General features: G+C 42.3%; 2 protein-coding genes across 6 annotated transcripts; both read right to left on the bottom strand.

Moving 5' to 3' along the window:
• Window positions 1–447: 447 nt before the first annotated feature.
• On the bottom strand, window positions 448–12,876 carry LOC124946957 (transcription factor CP2). 4 transcript variants are annotated; one of them, XM_047488428.1, is made up of 12 exons: window positions 12,288–12,876; window positions 11,970–12,216; window positions 10,543–10,687; window positions 8,363–8,437; window positions 7,489–7,794; window positions 7,251–7,395; window positions 6,474–6,710; window positions 6,107–6,355; window positions 5,943–6,019; window positions 1,802–2,057; window positions 1,264–1,714; window positions 448–1,132 (listed from the first exon to the last, which is right to left on the bottom strand). In XM_047488428.1, the coding sequence occupies exons 1-12, from the start codon at window positions 12,423–12,425 to the stop codon at window positions 1,083–1,085; spliced, it is 2,376 nt and encodes a 791-aa protein (XP_047344384.1). In that variant the 5' UTR covers window positions 12,426–12,876; the 3' UTR covers window positions 448–1,082. The 4 variants fall into 4 exon arrangements, with proteins under 4 accessions (XP_047344384.1, XP_047344385.1, XP_047344386.1 ...); XM_047488429.1 differs by having other exon boundaries at window positions 6,474–6,686; XM_047488430.1 differs by having other exon boundaries at window positions 7,489–7,737.
• A 224-nt stretch (window positions 12,877–13,100) lies between these two features.
• LOC124946968 (probable inactive tRNA-specific adenosine deaminase-like protein 3) lies at window positions 13,101–19,132 on the bottom strand. 2 transcript variants are annotated; one of them, XR_007100251.1, is made up of 2 exons: window positions 18,299–19,132; window positions 13,101–14,469 (listed from the first exon to the last, which is right to left on the bottom strand). XR_007100251.1 is itself a non-coding variant. In XM_047488499.1 (2 exons), the coding sequence occupies exon 2, from the start codon at window positions 16,885–16,887 to the stop codon at window positions 15,676–15,678; it is 1,212 nt and encodes a 403-aa protein (XP_047344455.1). In that variant the 5' UTR covers window positions 16,888–16,906; window positions 18,299–19,079; the 3' UTR covers window positions 15,194–15,675. The 2 variants fall into 2 exon arrangements, 1 of the variants encoding a protein (XP_047344455.1); XM_047488499.1 differs by lacking the exon at window positions 13,101–14,469 and adding an exon at window positions 15,194–16,906 and having other exon boundaries at window positions 18,299–19,079.
• Between the last annotated feature and the right edge of the window lie 2,090 nt (window positions 19,133–21,222).

Below are 21,222 nucleotides of genomic sequence, written 5' to 3'. Positions count from 1 at the left end.
TACGACATAACAAATAACAGGAAGGTTATAATACTTGGTAAGTTTTTCCAGACGTAGCTAAAACTGATCAAATTTGTACAATTTGCATACTTAATACCACTCCTTGGAAGCATTTGGAATTATGCTTGGCAGAACAATTAAGGCACCTAACACGAATCGATTGTGCCGCTTTAATATATATTTTCCATTGGTTGCGAAAGAACGAAGAAATTTATGAATTTCACATTTCACATTTCGCTCCATTCATTTTCCAGTTATATCAATCAAACAAACACGATAATAAAATAACTTTTACGACGTTAATAACTATGAGGTTTTTTTTCTTTTTTATTACGTAAATATTAGTCATTTGGTATTCAGAATCTGTGATGCTTTTAAAAAGTCAGTATCTACCTATACAACAACAGTTTACTGATGAATAACAAAAGAAGAAAAACAATGGTTATATTTAATATCATAACGCAATAAAAATATATTTTTAATAATAAATTTAATTTTTCTCGTAAGAGATGAAATAAAATAAAGTAACAAATTTGACGGGGCTATCCATTACCAGGCCATTTCTTAACTCGCGCCATATATACATAAATCGATATTTTTCAAATGGATTTAAAATTAATATGGCAAAAAACAAATTCGCTCGTAACACTCGAACATTTCTTTCGGTATTGTCGCTATTATTGTCAAAAATATAAGTGATTTATAATGCGAAATATTAGAAATCAATATATACCATACGACGAGAATTTGTTATTATCGTATAAAAAAGATGATCGATACCGTCTATGTCATAAATACAAACTTATGCGCCTACAAATTGATAAGTTAAATATAGATGACTCCCTTTCGTGCATTATCTTTAATTAGTTAGAATGTAAATTTGCCGTTTAACTCGCTTGAATCGTTTCCTCGTTTTTCTTCCGTAACGATGCACATTTATCACATCTATATAAACGATATTGCAGAAAGAGTAAAGTATCGGAGTATCATCGCGCATCATCGTGCTCTCCCCCGTTCGATTATCTTCTCATAAAGATTTTCTAAATCGATGCCCATACTAACGGAGTAGTATCCGTCGGTGTTCAGCGTGACGATAATTTCAAGAGTAATTTGTACCGTTCGCTGGCCGTATCTATAAAAAAAAAAAAAAAAAAAAAAAAAAGAAAAGGAAAAAAAAAGGAAAAGAAAGAAAAAAAAGCAAAAAAGAAACAATCGATTCGAAGGAATAAAGTTTGATCGTAGATGGGTATTGGTCGTATTTACCTTTGATGGTTTCCACGAAGTACATGCTTTCGTCCTTCATATTAGCAACCAATTCGTCGGTAACCAAAACGTGAATTCCTTGAGGACCGAGGAAAAGCACCGAGTGTAAACGATCCTGAGATAGGCTCAAAGTGCTCGTTAATTTGTTCGTTAGCGCGTTGCTGGTCAAATGATCGAGATAAGCGACTCTCCAGAGCGAGCCGTTACTTTCCAAGGAGAAATAGAGCGTGAGTTTCGGCGTCGGTGCCTTCGAGTGCAGAGCATTGAACAATCGTATTCCATCGGCGAGACCGCAGATTTGTATCAAGTCGTCTCTAGAGAGCCGTAAAATGTCAGAAGCTGAGAAACTTGCGAAGGTCGACTCGAAAGCGTTGAATCGGCCCGCTCGAAGCCACGCGCTCGTTTGCGCTGTATTAGCGTCCGGTGCCAATTCGGTGAAGTAAGATGTTCCCTTTGGAATATGAAAAAATCGATAAATATACATTCAAAGAAGATATCGAAAACAAATGCTTTTTTTCATTCAAGAAAACGCAATTACGATTTTCATAGATTCCAATTGTTTCGGGGAATTGGCGTTTTTCCTCGAGAAACCAACGTTGTCGGTTTCAACGATGCAAGATTGATCCGGTAAGATGGCTGCGGGCGATGGAAGAGCCGGTGCCGTTCCTACGTTTTCTTTCGCAGCATCCGGCACCGATACCAAGGGTACGACTCCAGAACCGGAGACCGATAGGGCTGAAGGTGCTCTAATGGGCGAAACGTTGCCACCTACGCTCGCTCGGCTTTGTGGTGATCTAGAAAAAGATGCGAAAGTACACGATTATATAGACGCGACTGGAAACGCGCCTTCTCTCTATTTCTATTTATACGATCACAATTAGAGCGATAAACGAGAGTGAACGAGTGCGCGCGCGCGCGTGTGTGTGTGTGAAAGAGAGAGAGAGAGAGAGAGAGAGAGAGAGAGGAGAGAGAGAGGAGGAGAGAGAGAGAGAGAGAGAGATTTATAATATCACGTTTCAGACAAATTAACTTTATTGGGAACAATTAAAGCGAAACGACCATAACGCATTTTATACACCCACGTAGAGTCATGCAAAAAGGCGAAGGGAGGAAAGGTATGGTTGGGAAGAGAGAAAGGGAAAAAAGACGAGTGGCTTACAATTAGAAATAGTTGAAACGAAATCCCTAAATATATATTATTCTCTAGTCTTACACGGTAGGTGTTTTCAGGCGAAAGATTAACTTGGACGCCTTGCTCGTAGCGATCCTCTTCGAGTCGTTCCGACATCTTTTTAAAGTAAGACTCATCAATCCTCCTCGAAAAAGATGATTCCTTCTAGCTCGACCGTCAATAAGAGCGTGTATGAATTTGGCTACTATTTCTATTCCTAATGGACCGCCACCTTTGACGGTAACCTCGTGTTCGAAAATCAATGCCGTAGAAGAAGATTCTTCCCTAGGATTACGCGACGTTCGAACGGTCCAGCAACTCTTCAAGTCCCAATTTGAGAAGCTCTTGGACATTTCGCGATATCTCGACGACTATTTCCAAACGATCGAATTCGAGGAAATATGTAATATGTATCTCGTTCGCTCGAAAATCTTCTTTATCGAGCGAACACGACGAACGTATTGAATTGTTTAATTTTATTTCTCGCAATGTTTCGGACGTTTGTCCATTGCGAGAAAAAAAAAAAAAAAAAAAAAAAAAAAAAAAAAAAAAAAAAAAAAGAAAAAAGAAAACAAATAGAAGAAGGGGGCCCCTTCGGAAAGAGGTAAAAGCGTGTTAGCTTTCGTGGCAGTTGTCCCGATCGGTTTGAGCCGGATGATCGCTTTTAGATTGACGCATACTTGCCCCAAACCAGATATCACCGGTCTCGTCTTTACCGGCGTGATTTTTTTTTCGTTGGCCTTCGTCGTCGTTGTCGTCGTCGTCGGATCGTTTCCTATTTGTCAAAATATCACTCGTTGCTCCTCGTCTCCTTCTCCACCCCCACCTACCTCCTCCTGCTCTTTTTTATCAAAACTCCAGAGAGAGGAATTTCTCTATATCTTCGGATAAGATTTTCTTTACGCTTCGCTTCTGGTCTCTCTCTCTCTCTCTCTCTCTCTCTCTCTCGGTGGTATTTTCTTTATCGATCGTCCATTCTCCGAACGATCCTCTCCTCGTTGTTCGCGTTCCGTTTGATTCCAATTAATTCCGCCATACAAGAGCGAGGGTCCTAACGATATATCAAATGAGGAGCGTTTTTAACCGCCCTGGCTTAGGCTTTGCGGCGGTCAGGCCGCTCGTCATCTCAAACGACGATCATGTCGCGATGGCAACGATCGCTCGTTACCGATAATCACGATTTCCCGCGAGAGGAAGAGAATTTTTCGATCTACGATAGCGAGAGTTGGCGAAAGATCGACGTTGACCCGTGGAACAAAAGTAAAGTCGAACGATCCTATGGACGATAGCGGTGATCGTGCCGCTGAAACGACAAACGGGAGCATTCCAACGGCCTGAACGTTTCTTCTTTTTCTCAGAGGACGACGATCGCCACCGATTCGTGAGTCGCTATCGACTCTCCTTCCAACGTAAAGCTTCTTTTATTATTTGTTTTTTCCTTTCGACAGAGCGACGTAAGAAGAAGCTCGAGCTTGACGAAAACAAAACTATTATTGTAAGTCGGCGTCGCCTTTGACGAACCGTCGAATCGCACGTACGACGTACGACGCACGCACGCACACACGCACGCACGCACGCACGAAATGTTTTTCTTTTTTCCTTGATTTTTTTTTCTCTCTTTTCGAATCTCCGTACCGTTTCGTTCGCTTACGTAAGAGACTTTACACTTTGCGCACGATCACTCGCGAAAATTCTTTCGATTCTCTTCGTTGCACGATACTGCAGAAGACAACAAAATTACTCAAATAAACTCGAAATGAAGTTGAGAACGATTAAAGGAAAACCTCGAGGAAACTCCCGACGACGGACGATAGAAATCCGTCGATGGGTTCGCTTCAAGGTCGTCGACAGCGGTTATAACACGCCGTTAAACTTCGTCGAGCACTTGCGGTCCGTATGCACGGATACCAATGGTACATTGATTTCCTGTGAAACTCTCTCAACGATAGATCATGTTTGCTATTCTTCTTTGATCTTTCTCTTACACGACAGATATCTCGTTCTCGGGCGCTAATCCAGAGCCGCCCAACTACAGAAACGTCTCTCTTATACCACCGAGAAGAGAGAGACTCGGATTTCGTGACAAAGGATTCGCAAAAAAGGAGATGGCTAACCTGCTCGCAAAGTTACAAGCTAAAAAAAAAAGGATATGAAGAAAATCCTAAACAGAGCAGACCGACGACGATAACGCGTTGATCATACGACGTTCTGAATTTATTTGTCGTCGGTGCAATCTCTCTCTCTCTCTCTCTCTTTCTTTCTCTCTCTCTCTCTCTCTCTCTCTCTCTCTCTCTCGCTTTTCCTCCATATCCCTCCTTTCTATGTAGCAACGCTGCGTCGCTGCCGGCTCCACCAGATGCCGGCTCGCGCCAGTTCGAGCCAGTTTATTAGCCACGGTTACGAACTGTTAGTTCTTGGTCCGTCGGTAACCTCCACCTTCCTTCCGTTTTACTCCTCAGTCCCTGCTCTGCTCTCTAACCGCCTTCGTCGGCTCCCGACGATCCGGCAACGCCGTGCGCATTCACCGTATTTTATAGCGCTCGAGCGCATCGACGGTGGGGCTGCTACATGCTCGCGCTCTCTCTCTCTCTCTCTCTCTCTCTCTCTCTCTCTCGCTCTCACTCTAATGCGCCCCACACACACTCTACCATGCCAAGTTTCGTTTTATATCTGCCTTACCCACGACGGTATTTTTCTTCTCGACGTTTATTAGCTGTTTGCCTCTTAAACATTTTTCAAAGATCGCCATTGTAACGACGACGTTGTATGTCCCATGTATTCCTAAACGGAACGTATAGAAATTGTATACGATGCCGTTTGAACCTTTTTTTGACAGTACTTTTTTTCATTTCGTTTGGGGGAACGAGCCAATCGTTGCAATTATTAATGTAACGATTCCAAAAGAGAGAGAGAGAGAGAGAGAGAGAGAGAGATAAATAGTTTGTTAAACGCGAAAGATTTATATCGTATCGTGTCGTATCTTTAATCGCACTTCCGATAAAGATCGATAGGACGATAGTAGATCAAAATTGTAAGCTACGCGAGTTATGCAGGAGAAAATTCGGTTTGCTCGGATATTTACGTTTGGAGGAGAAGTTACGTAAGGGCCGGGACTTACGTATATTTCGGTTGCGGTCTATCGGTCTTGTCGGTATGCTATAAAATTTCAGGTTATTTTCATCGGAATATTAGTCGGCTATCGCGCGGACCTCGAAACGACTCTCTGGTGATTATCGCACGAGCGAATTTGCAGTTGTCTCATTGTTTCGCAATTTAGATAAAGAAAAGGACATAACGTTTCTTTCGTCAATGCAAGATTACGGAAACTTTGATCGTAGCTAATAGCATACGTATGACTTTTGTTTCGTAATCGATTCTCGATCGAGCCGCATCGTCAGCCTCATTTTTTATAAACGCAAGTACGCGCATCGCATGATTATTAACGAGGACAAACAATATTTTCTTAGTTTCAATTATTAGAGATACGATTAAGGTGATAATTACTTACATTGCCTCGGTTGACGTGTAAGGACTCGGTCCGTTTTGCGCTATCAAATTCGACGATGACAATGCTTCTAATGGAATCTGTAAGTACGAGGATAAAGATATTTGCATGCGATAACGGTTAGGAATTAGGCCGATTTAGGTGTTTAATAAAAAGAGTAATCTTACGTCGGATAAAATAGTGCAATCGTAACCGGGCTGATACTTGTCCTGTTCGTGCGGCGGTCGCCGTTGAATTTTATCTCGGTCTTGTTTGTGTTTACGATCGGCCCCTTTCAATTTAAAGACTTTGACCTGACAAGATGCGGCATGCAATCGGGGTCCGCCGGGTAATCGGGTTTCGACTTGAATTCGAAAAGGTACACCTTTCTCGCCACCGTGTTTCTTTGGTGTAAACTCCGTGCTAATACAATTAACCTGTGATAACAAAGAAGGAACAAATCTACGAGACGAGTACGTGAATTAATAGCTTCTTTGTCATGTCCCCCTTCAATCCCCCACTATCATCAATCCCGGCACTATGCCTATTCTTTACCTTTATATAAACGCCAACCTCCTTGGTGGGATCCCACATAAATTCTACGCTATTGCTGGACGGAGATGGTTGACAAACGTCCACCATACCATAACTAAGGGGAACATCTACTTCGAGTAATCTTTCACCGGGTCTAGCACGTTGCCAAGCGAGCATTTGTTCTCGCTCGGTGTATTGGAGGCGCCTCTCGTGAAAACAAATACGAATCGTCGACTGAAACAGAAACGTCGTATGTCCCTTCAGAGGCGTTGTAGTACCGTTTGGGCGACTCACATCTTGCGAACGTCGAGGACACATCGAGGAGCTCATGCCGTGGAACGCGTCCGTACGCGCGAGTACGGACGAAACTTTTATCATTTTCCTAAAGATACATGGACGCCTTTTAACGAGTCATCTCTGACGCGACAACGAGTCCCTACGGGTCGTATGTATTATGGCACGTCTGCTGAGGTGACAAGATGAATTCGCTCTCTGCGCGGCCTTATAGATTGAACATTACCAATGGAGCAATTACCTGAGAATTTTTACGACTACAACCCTAATGGAATCAATGTATACAAAGTTGGCCTCCTGGATGAAGATTAAAACGACGCATATGCGTCTATTACAAAAGAAAGTACTACGTTAAAGTCGTCACGAGTTCGCTTATAAGTCAGCATGAGCTCGCTTATATAATATCGTGACATATCACCGAAGCGTTTTTAAGATGCCGCTACCCAAACATAAAAGTTTTCCTAAAGGGTTCCTTCTTTTCTAGGAAAGCGCATGACCAAGTACCTTCAAAATCCTTCCGCGATAGGCCGATAGATCCCCGAGTTTCTTCAATTTGACTTCGTACGACTGACCTTGGTTTAAATACGTAAGCGTTTCCTCGTTGACCTTTGTCGCGATGCTCGTAGCCGCTGCAAGAACGTATTGGAAGCTACAAAAAGAAGATTTCTTTGTCCATCAACCTCTCCCTATGATTGATTAATCATTTGATTTTCCCTTTAACATTTGGCATTTTATTTCCTACCGACAATCCTCGTTGAACTCATTTCCTTGTTGGGAGGAAGAAACGTGATTTCCTGAGGTCGATGTCGCCGGATATTCCTCGTTACCCGAGTAGAGCAGCTGATGAAGACTCGCCGCCGCGGTCTGTCCATTGTTGTTGTTGTTGTTGTTGTTGTTGTTGTTGTTGTTGTTGTTGTCCGCTTCGATCGTACCGACGTTCGTATTATTCGAAGCTGGCCCGTTTATTGCTCTCTGGGTCACGTGATTTAAACTGCAACACGCACTGCTACAATACTTGTCGAGCGCAACATTTGCCTTGATCAACTCACTATAAATTTAGAAGAATGGAAGAAGAGACTTTTAATTTGGAAGTTTTCATTGTTCCCTCCCACCCCTTTTTCTCACGTTTCACATGACCTATCCGTTAATCCCTTGCAATCTGCCATCGAATGAGAGATATCCCCTTTTAAGATAAATGCCGAAGTCTTCGATTAATCATGGAAGAGATATATCGCGTAGAGATATCTAGTGCGATCGCTTTTAATGTAATATTTTGAAAATAAAAAGGATCGCAAAGTGTTATATTTATCCAAAGATTTAGGATAAAACGTCTTTAATGAGGGAACGATGACCAACTCGACTAATATTTAACGCTAACAGTTAACTCATTCTCTCGACGTAGATAACTCTCTACGAGGCGTGGGACTAAAGATTCTGACCCGAAGAAGTCAGAAGTACGATGATAAAGACGAACATGAAGTATTTATCGAGTGTTTATCGATTCGTCTCTTTGCAGGGGAGCGTCCTGGTAAATTCCGTTCGATTTTCTCCGTCTAATTGACTTTCTCGTTTGAAAATTTTCTTTTATTATCTTCAATATCAATAACCTTACTTACTTCGAACTGTTGTGTTGATTTTCCGGTGACGGTGCTTCCTGCTTGAAGACCGATGGAAAGGCGAGTAAAGCTTCGCTGAAAACGTCAAACATTTTTTTTTTCTTTTTTCTTTTTTAAGCAAAGAAGCAGAGTACAAAATTATAATAGTAATCTAATAATAATACAAACGACGAGCGCATGTTTGTAGTAGAGTCACGTGATGAACGAGGTGCGAAGTCGAATGTTGATATCACGGATAGTCTTACAGAAATACTAGTGATTAATGTATTTTTTCAATTGTCGGATAATTAACGCATAAACTATACGCTCTCTCCCACCCCCCCCCCTTCTCTCTGTGATCTCTCGGCAATTTAAACAAATTCGACGCGTTATATTAGACAATTTTGTGTTACAATTCTTCTGCGTATTTATCTCGTGTTCGGCGGAATAAATAAACAGCATTTTAGATGACGGAGAGAGAGGGAGAGAGAGGGGGGGAGAGAGAGAGAGAGAGAGAGAGAGAGAGAGAAAGAGAAAGGAATCCACGTGATAAAAACTGAATGAGTAAGGTCAGCCGAAACTAGAACGCACCGGTTCTTCGACCGGTGCATCGACTTTGATATCAGCCCTATAAAAGTTTTTTTTTTATCACAAATGAATGACGAAAAAACTCTGATCGAATAGCGGAAAACTTTTTTGCGCAAGATTCCAAAGGAAATCTCAAGTTCGACATAACGCAAGTGGCGCGTTCGCCGAGCATAACTTTGTTACAAAAACTCGATGAGAAAAAAAAATGTTTCTCGACTTACCCATGTTTTATATACTGATGCATTTTTTCCTATCAATCGTTATGAAAGCGCGTTGTCGTATTTTTTGATTTATTTTCGTATTTATTAAAAATACTTGAAAATCAATGGACAATAGCAATTTTGAAAGGCCTTACTTTCGATTCACACTTCTAGCAGGCTCTTTCGATGAGCATTTTGTAAACAGAAGCGGTAATTCTAAGATGTTTGTAGATATGAATGAGATTTGCACCGCTCGAAATCCGACAGCTAATAATAAACCGATCGTATCATCGAAAAGATCCGACGTTTGGAAATATTCTCCATGTGTATTCTATATCGCGTCAGCTGATCACTGATGTGATGTTCTCGATTCACCGCACTCTTTTATTCTCTCTCTCTCTCTCTCTCTCTCTCTCTCTCTCTCTCTCTCTCTGTATCTCGCGACTAATGATTTATTAAATAAAAATCCATGCAAAGTGACGAGGATTTTCCTTCGAGTTGTCTTTTTTCCTACATACATACATACATACATACATACGTACATACATACATACATATATATATATATATATACAGTAATAAAAAACTTTATCGAACGATTTTTGTGAACGTACCAATAATCATTGCATTATTTCGAATCGATAACGATAAACGCATATAACGTGATATATGTAAATAAATGCAGCAGAGATTGCGATCGAGTTTCAAGTGCTAAACGATTATTATTTTTCTTTTCTTTTGTCTCTCTCTCTCTCTCTCTCTCTCTCTCTCTCTCTCTCTCTCTCTCTCTCTCTCTCTCTCTCTCTCTCTCTCTCTCTCTCCCGACGAATGAACGCGCACGCGCATAGACCAATAGTCAAATACCGATGTGCTTCCGCGAACTTGAAAAATTACTACATTATCGACGCGTACCGAATGAAGCCCTTACTATTTATGTAGTATCCTATCCGCGCGCATACAAACGTTTACGTTTCGAACGGAAAAATATTTTCCACATGTCTACGACGTAGTAGTATATTCTCGTCTCGTAAGGTCGTCTCATTCCTTTGTTTAGAAAAAATTCGTTATCTCTTAACGTACGCACGATTTTCCATAGACGCTACACACGCGTCGAGAGTATATAACCGAGGATGATTAGAATTTTGTGGCTGTGTCGCCGATACGACGTAATGCCAACGACTGCGTCCGGTTAGAACCGGATTTTTGTCTTGACTTTAGTTCCGACTTCTGCACACGGTTCAATCGAGATTCGATCTCAGCTTGATTCCTACGTTGGAGATCTACATTATCGACGAACAGTTCCAACGTCCATCGATAATATACCGACCGAGAGGGAAACGATCCGCGCGAGTTTTTGAATTTCGTCTGTTGATCGAAGTTTCGAACTCATTGAAAGAACTTTATCCATCTTACCTCATATTGTAGGAGGCGACGGCTGTAGCAAGATCGGAAGCCGCGAGAGCGGACAATGATCCGTCAAAGTCGGCCAGATGTTCCGCAAGTTCTTCCACCTGTGTGGACCAACCTTGACCTGTGGAACCATTGCTTCCGATAGATCCTACGAGCAAGAGATTAAGCTTGAATTTCTTTTCTTTTTTTTTTTTTTTCTTTTTTTCTTTCAGATGCGCAACCAAGAGAAAAAGATAAAGCAATCGTGCAATTTGAAGAGGGAACGCGCCTGTCCGAGTAAAATGGATCGATTCGTACCGCCTTGAAAGTTCCCGCAATTGGCATGATACTGATGATGCATCAGACCGATTCTCTCTTTCGTATCCTCGGAGGGCGGGTAACGTCGTCGATTTTTTAATGTTATCGGTGAATAACGTCGACTTTCGAAATACGACACCCTTGATCTTTCGACTTCACTCCACTTCATTCTACTTGGCACCGTTGAAAAAATAAAAGTCACCACGCGAAAAGAAAATGCTTATTCTTCTTAATGTCAGACCCTTAGGGAATTTAATCGCGCTGGAGAATACTGCCGTCGGATTCTCTCTTTCTCCTTTCAACAGTGAACTAATCTGCTCGATACACTATGTACTCGAAGCAAGAGTTATCAGTACGATTGACCACGTGGGCGAAAAGGCGTCGGATTTGTAACTAAAAAGCGGCGCGTTGTTACTTTTTTAACGATGCAAAAGCGAACTTGCAACGAGCTATGACTCTCGTCACGTTCATTAATTTTGCGGAAGAAATTTACAATTCGGAGGAGAATCAATGAGACACGTCCAAGTTAAGGATTCGTCCAATCATAGAAACGACTTCGATTTACGAAGTAGACGTAAAACGTAATAGCAGTGGCTACGACAGTGCAATCGGGGTCGTTTGGCCACGACCTTTAAGATGATTTATCTATGGCAACGACTTTAAGATAATGACGAACAACTTGGATGAGCTATTGTACGAGAGCGTTAGTTTGGAGGAATCAATAATATAATAATTATTTTTTTAAAGAGAATCGCGAGATTCGGAAAGATGCAGCCCTCCTTGCCGCGTCTGGGTTAAATCACGTAGGCGAGAAAGAATGTCAATTTCCATTATGCGAAAGGAGATACTCGTGCACGTATATAACGAATAGGTTGCGTCGATATAGGGCTTCCGCCTGTACACACATGTACGCGCGTAGGAGGAGCATAGGGGCGGGGTGGGGGGAGGTGTCTAATGCAAACCGGAACGGTATGACGCGAAGACGTCACAGTCGTCGTCATTCGTAAATTGATAATTGACCCGCAGAAGATAGCACAGTAAACGCTTCGAAGTAGTGCCTTTCAAGCGGCAACGATTGAGCAAGCAACAGGTGATCTAGATGGTAGAGATAAAACGGTCTCTCTCGTACTGACCGTCTCTTCTAGCGTGCTTCCTATCTAGTTCCGAAATAGGGTGTATCGTCGGTTCGCCACCAGCGTTTCGACGTTTCAAATTGTTCGTCTGAGATGGATTGCCCGTTTGCTCGGGAGACGAGGACACGTGACACGGCGATTCGTTGCTCGAACGTATTCGAGCAGCACTCTCTTCCGAACAACTCTTTAGCACGTTCTCCTTATCTTGCCACAATGTATCCCGAGAATCGTTATAACCGGTGGCTGCCTGTCAGAGAATAAATAAAATTGCGTTATCGAAAAGGAACGGAGCTTTAGTAAATGCTCTTTCCTACTTACTTGCTGCGCTACTATTCCATCGCATCTGTTCGGACGATTAGGCGATAGTTGTTCGTATGGCGGCGATGGTGTCTCAGCGAACCACATAGCTTCGTTCAGGGTTTCCGTACCGCCATCCATAATTATATGGAGCTCCATTAAGCGGCCTCAATGCTATTCAACGATAGCGCAATATCCTGATTCAGATCCAACTATTTTCGATCTTATCTAGCTTATCCTCTAGGAAATAAAAACGTTCTCGAAAGAATAAGTCGGACGAAAATGAAGAAATCCGTCTTGCCGTCTTTCGTCTAATCAACATAATCGATTATCGATATGACATTTGTGCATGAGGTACCAGGAAAAATTTTGACAATCGCGGACATTCATCAAAGTCGTATATCCTTTTCTCTCTCTCTTTCTCTCTCTCTCTCTCTCTCTCACTTCCTTCGATCAAAAGGCACACCTTCGCCGAGCGTACATCCGTTTATTTCGAGTTTCTTTGATTTTTTTCGGCTCCGGCTCTTTGGACACTCCGGAAGCGTACGGAAGCGCATCACCCGACTACTCGTAGGCTTCTAGAGGGCGAATATTATCCAAATTCCACCTTCCCTTAGAACATTACGAAGAAGCTGTTGTACAGTTTCTTGATGCCAGTGGTTTCGCGCTGCCGATGTGTTTCCAAAAGTGCGCAGCCCCGCGACTTTAGCGACAAAAAACGTGAAAAGACGACAAACGCGTCTTCGAATACCATTGCCACACCTTGGCTGCAATGCATCTTGTTTCTAAGTTTTTCGTTTACTTTTATTTCTTTATCCGTCTCTTTTATATGGATTTCTTTCTCTCTCCCCCTCTCTCTCTCTCTCTCTCTCTCTCTCTCTCTTCTTCCTTTTATTATCTCCTTTTTATTATTTCACGAGTAAGATACTTGTCGGTCAAACGTATCACCTGACACGAAGAACGACGAGTTCTGAATTGTTTTCCTTTTCTAACGACTATTGCTCACACATTGGATAGTGTCTTGTTTGTCAAAGGCCTCTGCCTCCGCACGTTATCACCACATTTTAAGAATCCTTCGCTCCATTACGCTGACAAAAAAATAAACTCTCTTTCGAAATAGGAGCGAAATTCCGTGCGTTAGACACCACTAATCCGTATGATTTCTCCTTCTGCGATTTCGAAAATATTCAACGCGTGGCAAGGTGTGCTGACTTTTCGTCAAATTCACCCCAAAATGAATGATGTATTTTTATTTCTCCTTTGTTCGAACACTTTTGCTTTCCTCTCGAATAATATTCCTTTTTATCTTCGAACGTATTATGAAAACTGATCAAAGTCTTTCAAACAGTAAGAGCCAATAGATAGCCATTCAGCCGATTTTATAAGTAGAACCGATAACAGTGGACACAGGCAACAAACGGCTTTGCTTTTAATTTTCGCTACAACTAGTATAGATTACGTTTCTACTAAATGTTCAAAGATAAATTCGATCGGGATGGATGGATGGATAGATATAGATGGAAAGATAGATAGATAGATAGAGAGAGAAAGAGAGAGAGAGAGAGAGAGAGAGGAAGGGTGAGAAGAAACAGAGGTAGAGAGATATCGATCACTTTGTTCGATGGACGATTTGATACTGTGTCTACGAGGAGACTTTCTGACCGAGTGGGCCGTAGATCGGTCGAAAGAAACGATCCAATGGTAACGCAACGTATTAAAAAGTTCACCAATAAGGCGAGAGCCCGAGGGTCGAGACGATCGTCAATTGGAATCACTCAGTGTTGATGAGCAAAATGCGACTCTGCTCTATATTATGGAAGTCTCCTCCGTCTTTTAGCTCGTAAGGTTCACTCTTTTTCTCCTTCTCTCCTTCTTTCCAATGCAGATTCGTATCTATGTTGATACCTGCTTCGTATATAACTGTAACTCGAATAAAAATAGACAGAGACAGATAGATAGATAGAGAGAGAGAGAGAGAGAGAGAGAGAAAGAGACAGAGGGAAAGGGAGAGAGAGAAAGAGACAGAGAAAAGTAAAAGAGACGCGTCGTCTGTTTGCTACGCAGATTAATTATTTTCTCGAAACTTTATCTCTGATATCGAGCTCTAACTCGCTCGCGAGACCCACTTCTCCGCTTCCTTAACTTCTTTGTACGTTTTCCATTTCTTTTTCTAAAGTAAATCCTTTGAAAAAGATGATGATATCTGGAACAAAAAAAAATGTATACGACGTATTAATCGAAGCGTTCATCATACAAACACATAAAATACTTTTGCTCGGCGAAGAGATCTCGAATAGAATTTGATTTATTTTAGTATAGGGCTAAAATGTCGATCGATCGGTGAAAAACACCAGTTCGATTTTGAAAAATTTTCCGTTCTTCTTTCTCGCCGCAAGACAAACTCGTGCACATCGATCGGATCGTCGGTGTATCGTGAATGATGCGACTCCCATCGCGTCTCGCGTCTCTCGAGTTTTCGCTGATTGGAGTCAATCCGATGGGTCATCATTTCTATGTACATACGTGCACGCCGTTCGCTTACACGAGAATTAAAGCGTTCGTGGAATAGGTCTATCGTGCGCGTCGAAAAGATTATGCCTCTCTCCGCCTAAAAATCTTGCTAATATTCGAATGGGAGACGCAACGGAGCGACGATTAATATGCTTAAATACTAAATACTTGAAATACTAGAAACGATCAAGTCAAGCGATTTAACATTTCTCCGTTTTCATTCTTTCCCACCGTCTCTACGGTGAATTTTGTTTATAGCCAAATCACGTAATCGCATTAATACATCGCATCGTCGAGATGAATTATATCAACTTGCGCGGGTGTCATGGAACTTTAACAATTATGGTAATCGTTATATCAACGAGTAAGCGGAAATAATTATTAACGTGTGGAAAGGCGTAAGAAAATGATTTATCTTGTGTCTCTTCGTCACTTTATTAACAAAGTATGGCAAAGACGGAGCGAAGCGAAGCAAAAGACAAAGGAAAAGGAGAATTTCCACGATCGTGGAAATACAAAGCATCGTTGTATGCCGAGGCGAGGCGTGGCGAGGCGAGGCGAGGCGAGGCGAGGCGAGTCGAGGGGAGCGCTCGAGTATTAACGCGATACGTAGCATGTATGCGAATGACGCTCGTACGAATAAGGAAATAGGAGCAGATGCTGCGGACTTGGAGACATCGTTGGAAAGTATACCGATGTACCAAGGTCGGCCATATTATTGCTCTTAATCTGAGACACTGATCACGTGTCTTTTTTCTAAGCCCTTCCATTTGCTCTCGCTAATCGTATGATCGTAATGATCGTAATCGTGAAAATAGGCGATAAGATCGTATTCGTCTTATCCTCGACATCGCAACCCAGTCTACACTCGAAAATTGAAGACTAATAAAATGCCGTCTCAATCAATGGAGTCGACGGTCTTCCGTTGAATTTCGTTCGACGCCTCCTCGCAGGTCCCTTCCAATACTCCACTCCAAACGCGATATCGATGATTAAGTCCCGGGACCGCGTGCAAAATCCCATTGGATCCTAGGACACCGGTCCTCTCGTTCGATACGCCGTAAAATATTTTCGCTGCTCTCGAATGAAGAAGAGCCATGGCGCACATTGGACACGGTTCCTTCAGCAAGAAAACCCAATAGCCGGTACACAAGTACGGTCCACATTTCTCGCCTGTACTCGGCTCCGCGATGGCGTCAGCTTTTTTAGGACCGTTATTCCGCCGACCTTGTAATTTCCATTTAACTTGGAGGCATCCCACCGAAGGAATTTCTATATTGGACAACGTTCTTGGATAACAAAGCGGTGCCACCTCCTCGTATTTTCTTTTAATAGTTTTCATTCTTTTTTCAAAGTTCCCGTCGACAGCTCGACACGGCCCAATAGATTCCTCCTCCTCGTACAAATTCCAAGCACCCCCGCCGTGTAGTTTAGCGACTAGGTCGACGGCCAACATCGACGCGTGCCACATCGGGTGTCGGTCCATTTTGGCGGCAGCGATCGCAAGGATTCTACCGCCGTCGTTGGGATCGACGATGACGGCGCTACCGTTGCAACTGGAATCCCCGATAGCCTCTAATTTTGCCGCTGTTATGACGATCCTCATGCACTCCTCGATTCCTCGTAATTGATCCTCGTTGAAAATCGATCCGTCGATGATTGTTTCGAGCATAGGATCGGGATGAAACTTTAACGGCCAAATCTTCGAAGCCCGTGCCGCCTGCGCTTTCGACTTGGCGCTCCTTTCTGGAACTTTGATGACACGCAAATCGTCCTCTAAAAGAGCAAGATCGAAAGCTTTCTCCTTGAGGAAAATCTTTAGTCGGTCTTGGATCGGCACGTCGTCGTTTATGTCGAAAGATTTCACGGGTGCCAGAAGGATCTTATTGGACGAGCAACGTTTCAAATGATCGAAACCCGGCAAAATGATCGATATTGCTTTAATCGCCTTAGATATGTCCTTCTTTTCCTTCAGTATGCCCACGTAAGCGTCGATCAAGGGAAGATCTTTCGTTATATCCGGATCTAGAACGGGCTTAGGCGTCCATCTTCTCGCGACCGATTCCGTCCTGCTCTCCTTGCTACTCCTTGCCGGCGAGGCATTCGACATATTTCTTTTCTTTTTCCCCCTGAAAAGACCCTGTGTCTTCATTTTTCGTAACAAGAACCTCCGTCTCGACCGTATATTATATATACGTAACAAAAAAAAAAAAAAGAAAAAAAAAAAAAAAAAAAAAAAGAAAAAAAAAAAGAAAAAAATCCTGCTTAATCGTTTCCTTTCATAATAAATGAAGGGAAAGAAGGAAAATGAAAGGATATCGCGTTACGCGCGATAACAGCGCGCCTGAGATATTCAAGTTAATCCAGAATGATCGCGCGCTTTGCGAGAAAATCTCTAATCCGTTCGTTTCTGCGTATCCGCCGAGGAGAAGCGATTTTATAAATTGCTGTCAACTTAGGCCACGGTCGGATCGATTGACGTAGTTACGCGCAATTGTTTAACGTTGTCCGCTACGTTGTGCGTAAAGGAAATAGGATCTCTCTCTCTCTCTCTCTCTCTCTTTCTTGCTCGCGAAATCGATGAACAAAATTGTACTTTTAAACGCGCTCCGACAAAGTTTCTACGACGGTCTATCCACCTCTCCCTTATCTTCCTGCGCGGGAAAATAATCTTATGTTAAATTAACGTAAGCATTGCGAGACAATGACAAGTGATTATCCTGGCACGATTCGTTCCGAAGGTACAGATTTATGAGGCATGTACAATTAATCGTTTCCTTTCAATCGCAAAAAAAGTAAAACACGTGTGCTACACGCGGACGAATTGAGAATGGAAAGCTGACGACATCCTCGTTAAGAAGGTTGACGTACGCGAAGTGCGTCGTTATGAAATGAGAACTTTTCGATAAAGTAGACGTAAATGCTGGATACGTTCGATCGGAAAGAGTTCGCTCAACGATTGGGATTTACGTTCGAACGTACGATTAAATTGCGCGCCACGTATGACGTCAATCAAGATGGCCGATTATGGCACATTCGTGAAGCGTGCTTCTTATATAACGGAAAAGGGAACAACAAGCGGTCTCGCGCGACATGCCCCAGGCACATAATCGAGCGTTTGCAGGCTCATTTCTTTTCCGTTTCGAAGCTATCGATTTGATCCCGTGAACATAGGAATGTATACGTTCGAAAAGAAGCTTTTCGTCAGTCCGCTCTCTGATAGAGGAAATCGTCGTGCGTCCAACCTGTACAGCGGAGTTCACGCGGCCAATATGTCTCCGTGTGGCCTTGAAACGAACCGTGACACACGCGTGTTAAATTTTTCTTTGAACGCTTATAAATCGATTCGAAGGAAATAAGGATGGCCCTCTCGCTACGCGAGACAATGTCGCGACGAATTTTCTCTCACGTCTGGCAAGTCCCTCTTCGTTCGAGAGGAGCCGTTCGTTCGTTCGTTCGTTCGCGCGACGATGTACGAGCGCATCGCAACGCTAACATACAAACAAAAGAATACAACTTACTTGTTGCTATTTTGTATATTACACGTTCCTTCACTGGCTTCTTCTGGTGGCCTTTACGGCGACCTTGAATTTCTTTTACGAAAAGAAGCAAAGGATTTCTTTTTTCTCGCGACAACGACTCGCGGCGACAACGACAACGACGACGTCAACGACGAGGACAATGTCCTTGGCAAAAGACTGTACCACGGAGAAATGCCAATCGCGAGCCCAATCGTGATGCACGAGATGCGCGTTAAGAGATCGAGCAGCAAGCGTTTACGGAACGTCGGACTTTACACGCCTGTCTTTTTCCAAAGAAATTACGGTTTATCGTACTCGCCTCGACCGAGGCGCTCTCTCCCGGGGAAATTGAGAAGCTCGAGTCGGGCCGCGGAAGGTAGGGTAGGCCGTTTACCATCTCTTTCTATCTTCTTTTTTCTTTTCTTTTTCTTTTTTTCTTTCGTTCAATGACCACGTAGAGCGATGATCGGAATCGAATATGAGTTTATTGCGTGTTACCATCTTTATTTATTTTATTATCAAACACGTGTAATTTCACTTGTTGATTTCCATCTTAAGAAAAATTAGTACTGCTTTCGAAATAATCCATAAATATTAAGGCCGCGTTGCACGAATATTTCATGTCTTTTCGTAATCGCCTTTTTAAAACATTTCCATCGGTTTTTAGGAAGATGTGCTTACGACAGATCGAACGAAATCCAGTCTGGATCGTTTTATCGCTCGAATGACCAAGCGAACATCGCATTCCCCCTCGATAGTCATTCTTTCTAGGAGAGAATTCTCAGTGCCAAATAAATACCACAGCTGGTTACGCCGTCGCGTAATAAGAAAAAGATATTTACATATATATATATATATATATATATATATATATATATATATATATATATATATACGTATGAATATACCTTTGTTTTGACAACAAATTATGAGGAAAGTCGAAAGAATCGTACTGGCAAAGAACGACCGCCGAACTATCGGCCCTAGCTGTACGACCTATCATCGGCTTGCCGGAAAGTTTACTTAACACGATTTCCGATGGAGGATTCTTATTTCTCCCAGCTTCCCATTAGCGTACAAGTTAATATCGTAGTCGGGTATATCGTCGTAGGTTTCTAAAAAACATGAAAATCGAATATACATCGATCTCGTCTCCATCGATCGATTATCTCCGAGTTATCGATAAGCGTCAATTTATGAGACAAGTAATATTCCGTTTCTACGTGTTTCTTCGTAATTACGTTATTACATAAAGAGGCGGTTTAAACTCGTCGTTGAACGAGAGAACAAAAGCTCTGCAAAAGTATTATAGAGTTCACGCGACGTGCTTGATCATATTCTTAATGATACTCGATTTACTACTAACGGGATCATCGGGATCGGGGGTATCGACATGTATTGATCTTTTGTACCCGTTGACGTAAAATAAGCGGCTCTCATCGTCCTACGCCGGATATCTTTTGAAGAATATATTGCTGATTTTTTCTAAATACGAACAAACGATAATAGAACGTTAGAAAGTATATGCGCGTGGATCGAGTTTAAGACTTTTCGGAATACCGGTCCAAAGTGATCGAACTTGATACTAATTCTGGATATCTATTCTTGGCCTAGGTTAAACCGCGACAAGGACGTTTGCCGAAAATCGGTGGCCGAAGGGCTTCGCTTTCTTCGAAAAGCAGAGATAATTTTGTTATCTCTGTATGTAAACATGTCGTAACTATTTAGATTGCTACTATAATACGTACGCATTACATATGTATTACCTTCGCCATAATATTCCCAATTGTTTCTTTAATTTCTTCATTAGGATCAAGTGAACGAACAAATGTTGTTGCTTATTGTTCACCATGTTGGCCCGTTTCTTTCTGAACGTCATGAAATTTATTCGTTCGCGACTTCGTCTTTTCCTCTCGCTTATCCCTTTCGACCGTTTGACGTCTCAGACAAATGTCGCATAAAATAATGATCCTGGTTCTACTTACAATCTGGCGCTACAGTGAACGACCATGGGTCCGTTTCCAATTTGCGTTGCCAAAAGATTTTTTTTCAAGTAGACGACGACGGAGTGCGTGTACATCGGCACTCCGTGATCGGGCCATGCCGTATAATGCAAATGTTCGACCTAGTTTTCAAAGCACGATTTAAACGACCCGACTCTTATGTAGAAATATAGTTGGATTCTTCGTTGGAAAGTTCACGCATTTTATCTCATCTCCGTGTTCGAGCTTCGATTTACCTTGGGAATTTCCTCATCGCACGTTACGTGGAAGATTCTAAAGGTGTAGTCGGCGAACACGTTATGCTTGGTGTTAAGGACCGTTACGTCACCGTATTTCTTCTTCTTACCGATGTCCGCACCAATATTGTTCGCACTTGTTCTGTCGCGAAAGGCGACGAAAACTTAACACGACATGTCTTTCAAAAGGAAAGCTTTTATATGCACGGACGCAATTATTTTCCGACGACATTGGCGAGCATGGAAATAACGAGGAACACCTCCTCTTGTCGGACCATGCGCCAGAAATCGATAATCGTGCCTTTGGTCCTTGAGACGTTATCTAACGTTTCTCCTTTTGGTAACCATTTTCTCATATAATTTGAAAGCAACCAACGTTGGATCATTAAAAGATGAGTTTCTAACGAACGAGGACGTTCCTAGCGAAGTCATATTCTCTCACCTTGATGTAATTGGCGTTGATGTAATCGGAGAAAGGGCCATCCGGGAGTTTCTTCAATACCACTCGAGTTTCGTCATCAAAGAAATTCAACGGGTTTTCATCGGCGTGTATCTAACTGAATTCATTTGCCGCTAAATTATTTTCAATATCCTACTTACACGCTATAAGATTTCCATAACAATTTTTCGTTTTATTAACCGCCAACTTCACGTAGTCCCATGGTTTCCTTTGAACACTCGGAAA

The sequence above is a fragment of the Vespa velutina genome, chromosome 2 (assembly GCF_912470025.1).
Source record: "Vespa velutina chromosome 2, iVesVel2.1, whole genome shotgun sequence".
Classification (NCBI taxonomy): domain Eukaryota; kingdom Metazoa; phylum Arthropoda; class Insecta; order Hymenoptera; family Vespidae; genus Vespa; species Vespa velutina.
The sequence above is the reverse complement of the archived record's forward strand: the minus strand, read 5'-3'. Positions and strand labels throughout refer to the sequence as shown.

Coding starts and splice junctions, on each gene's coding strand:
- LOC124946968 (XM_047488499.1), bottom strand. CDS start 16,887: ATGTCGAATGCCTCGCCGGCAAGGAGTAGCAAGGAGAGCAGGACGGAA.
- LOC124946957 (XM_047488428.1), bottom strand. CDS start 12,425: ATGGAGCTCCATATAATTATGGATGGCGGTACGGAAACCCTGAACGAA. Junction 12,217..12,287: donor ATGGAATAGTAGCGCAGCAA/GTAAGTAGGAAA, acceptor ATTCTCTGACAG/GCAGCCACCGGTTATAACGA. Junction 6,356..6,473: donor AGGTTGGCGTTTATATAAAG/GTAAAGAATAGG, acceptor TTGTTATCACAG/GTTAATTGTATTAGCACGGA.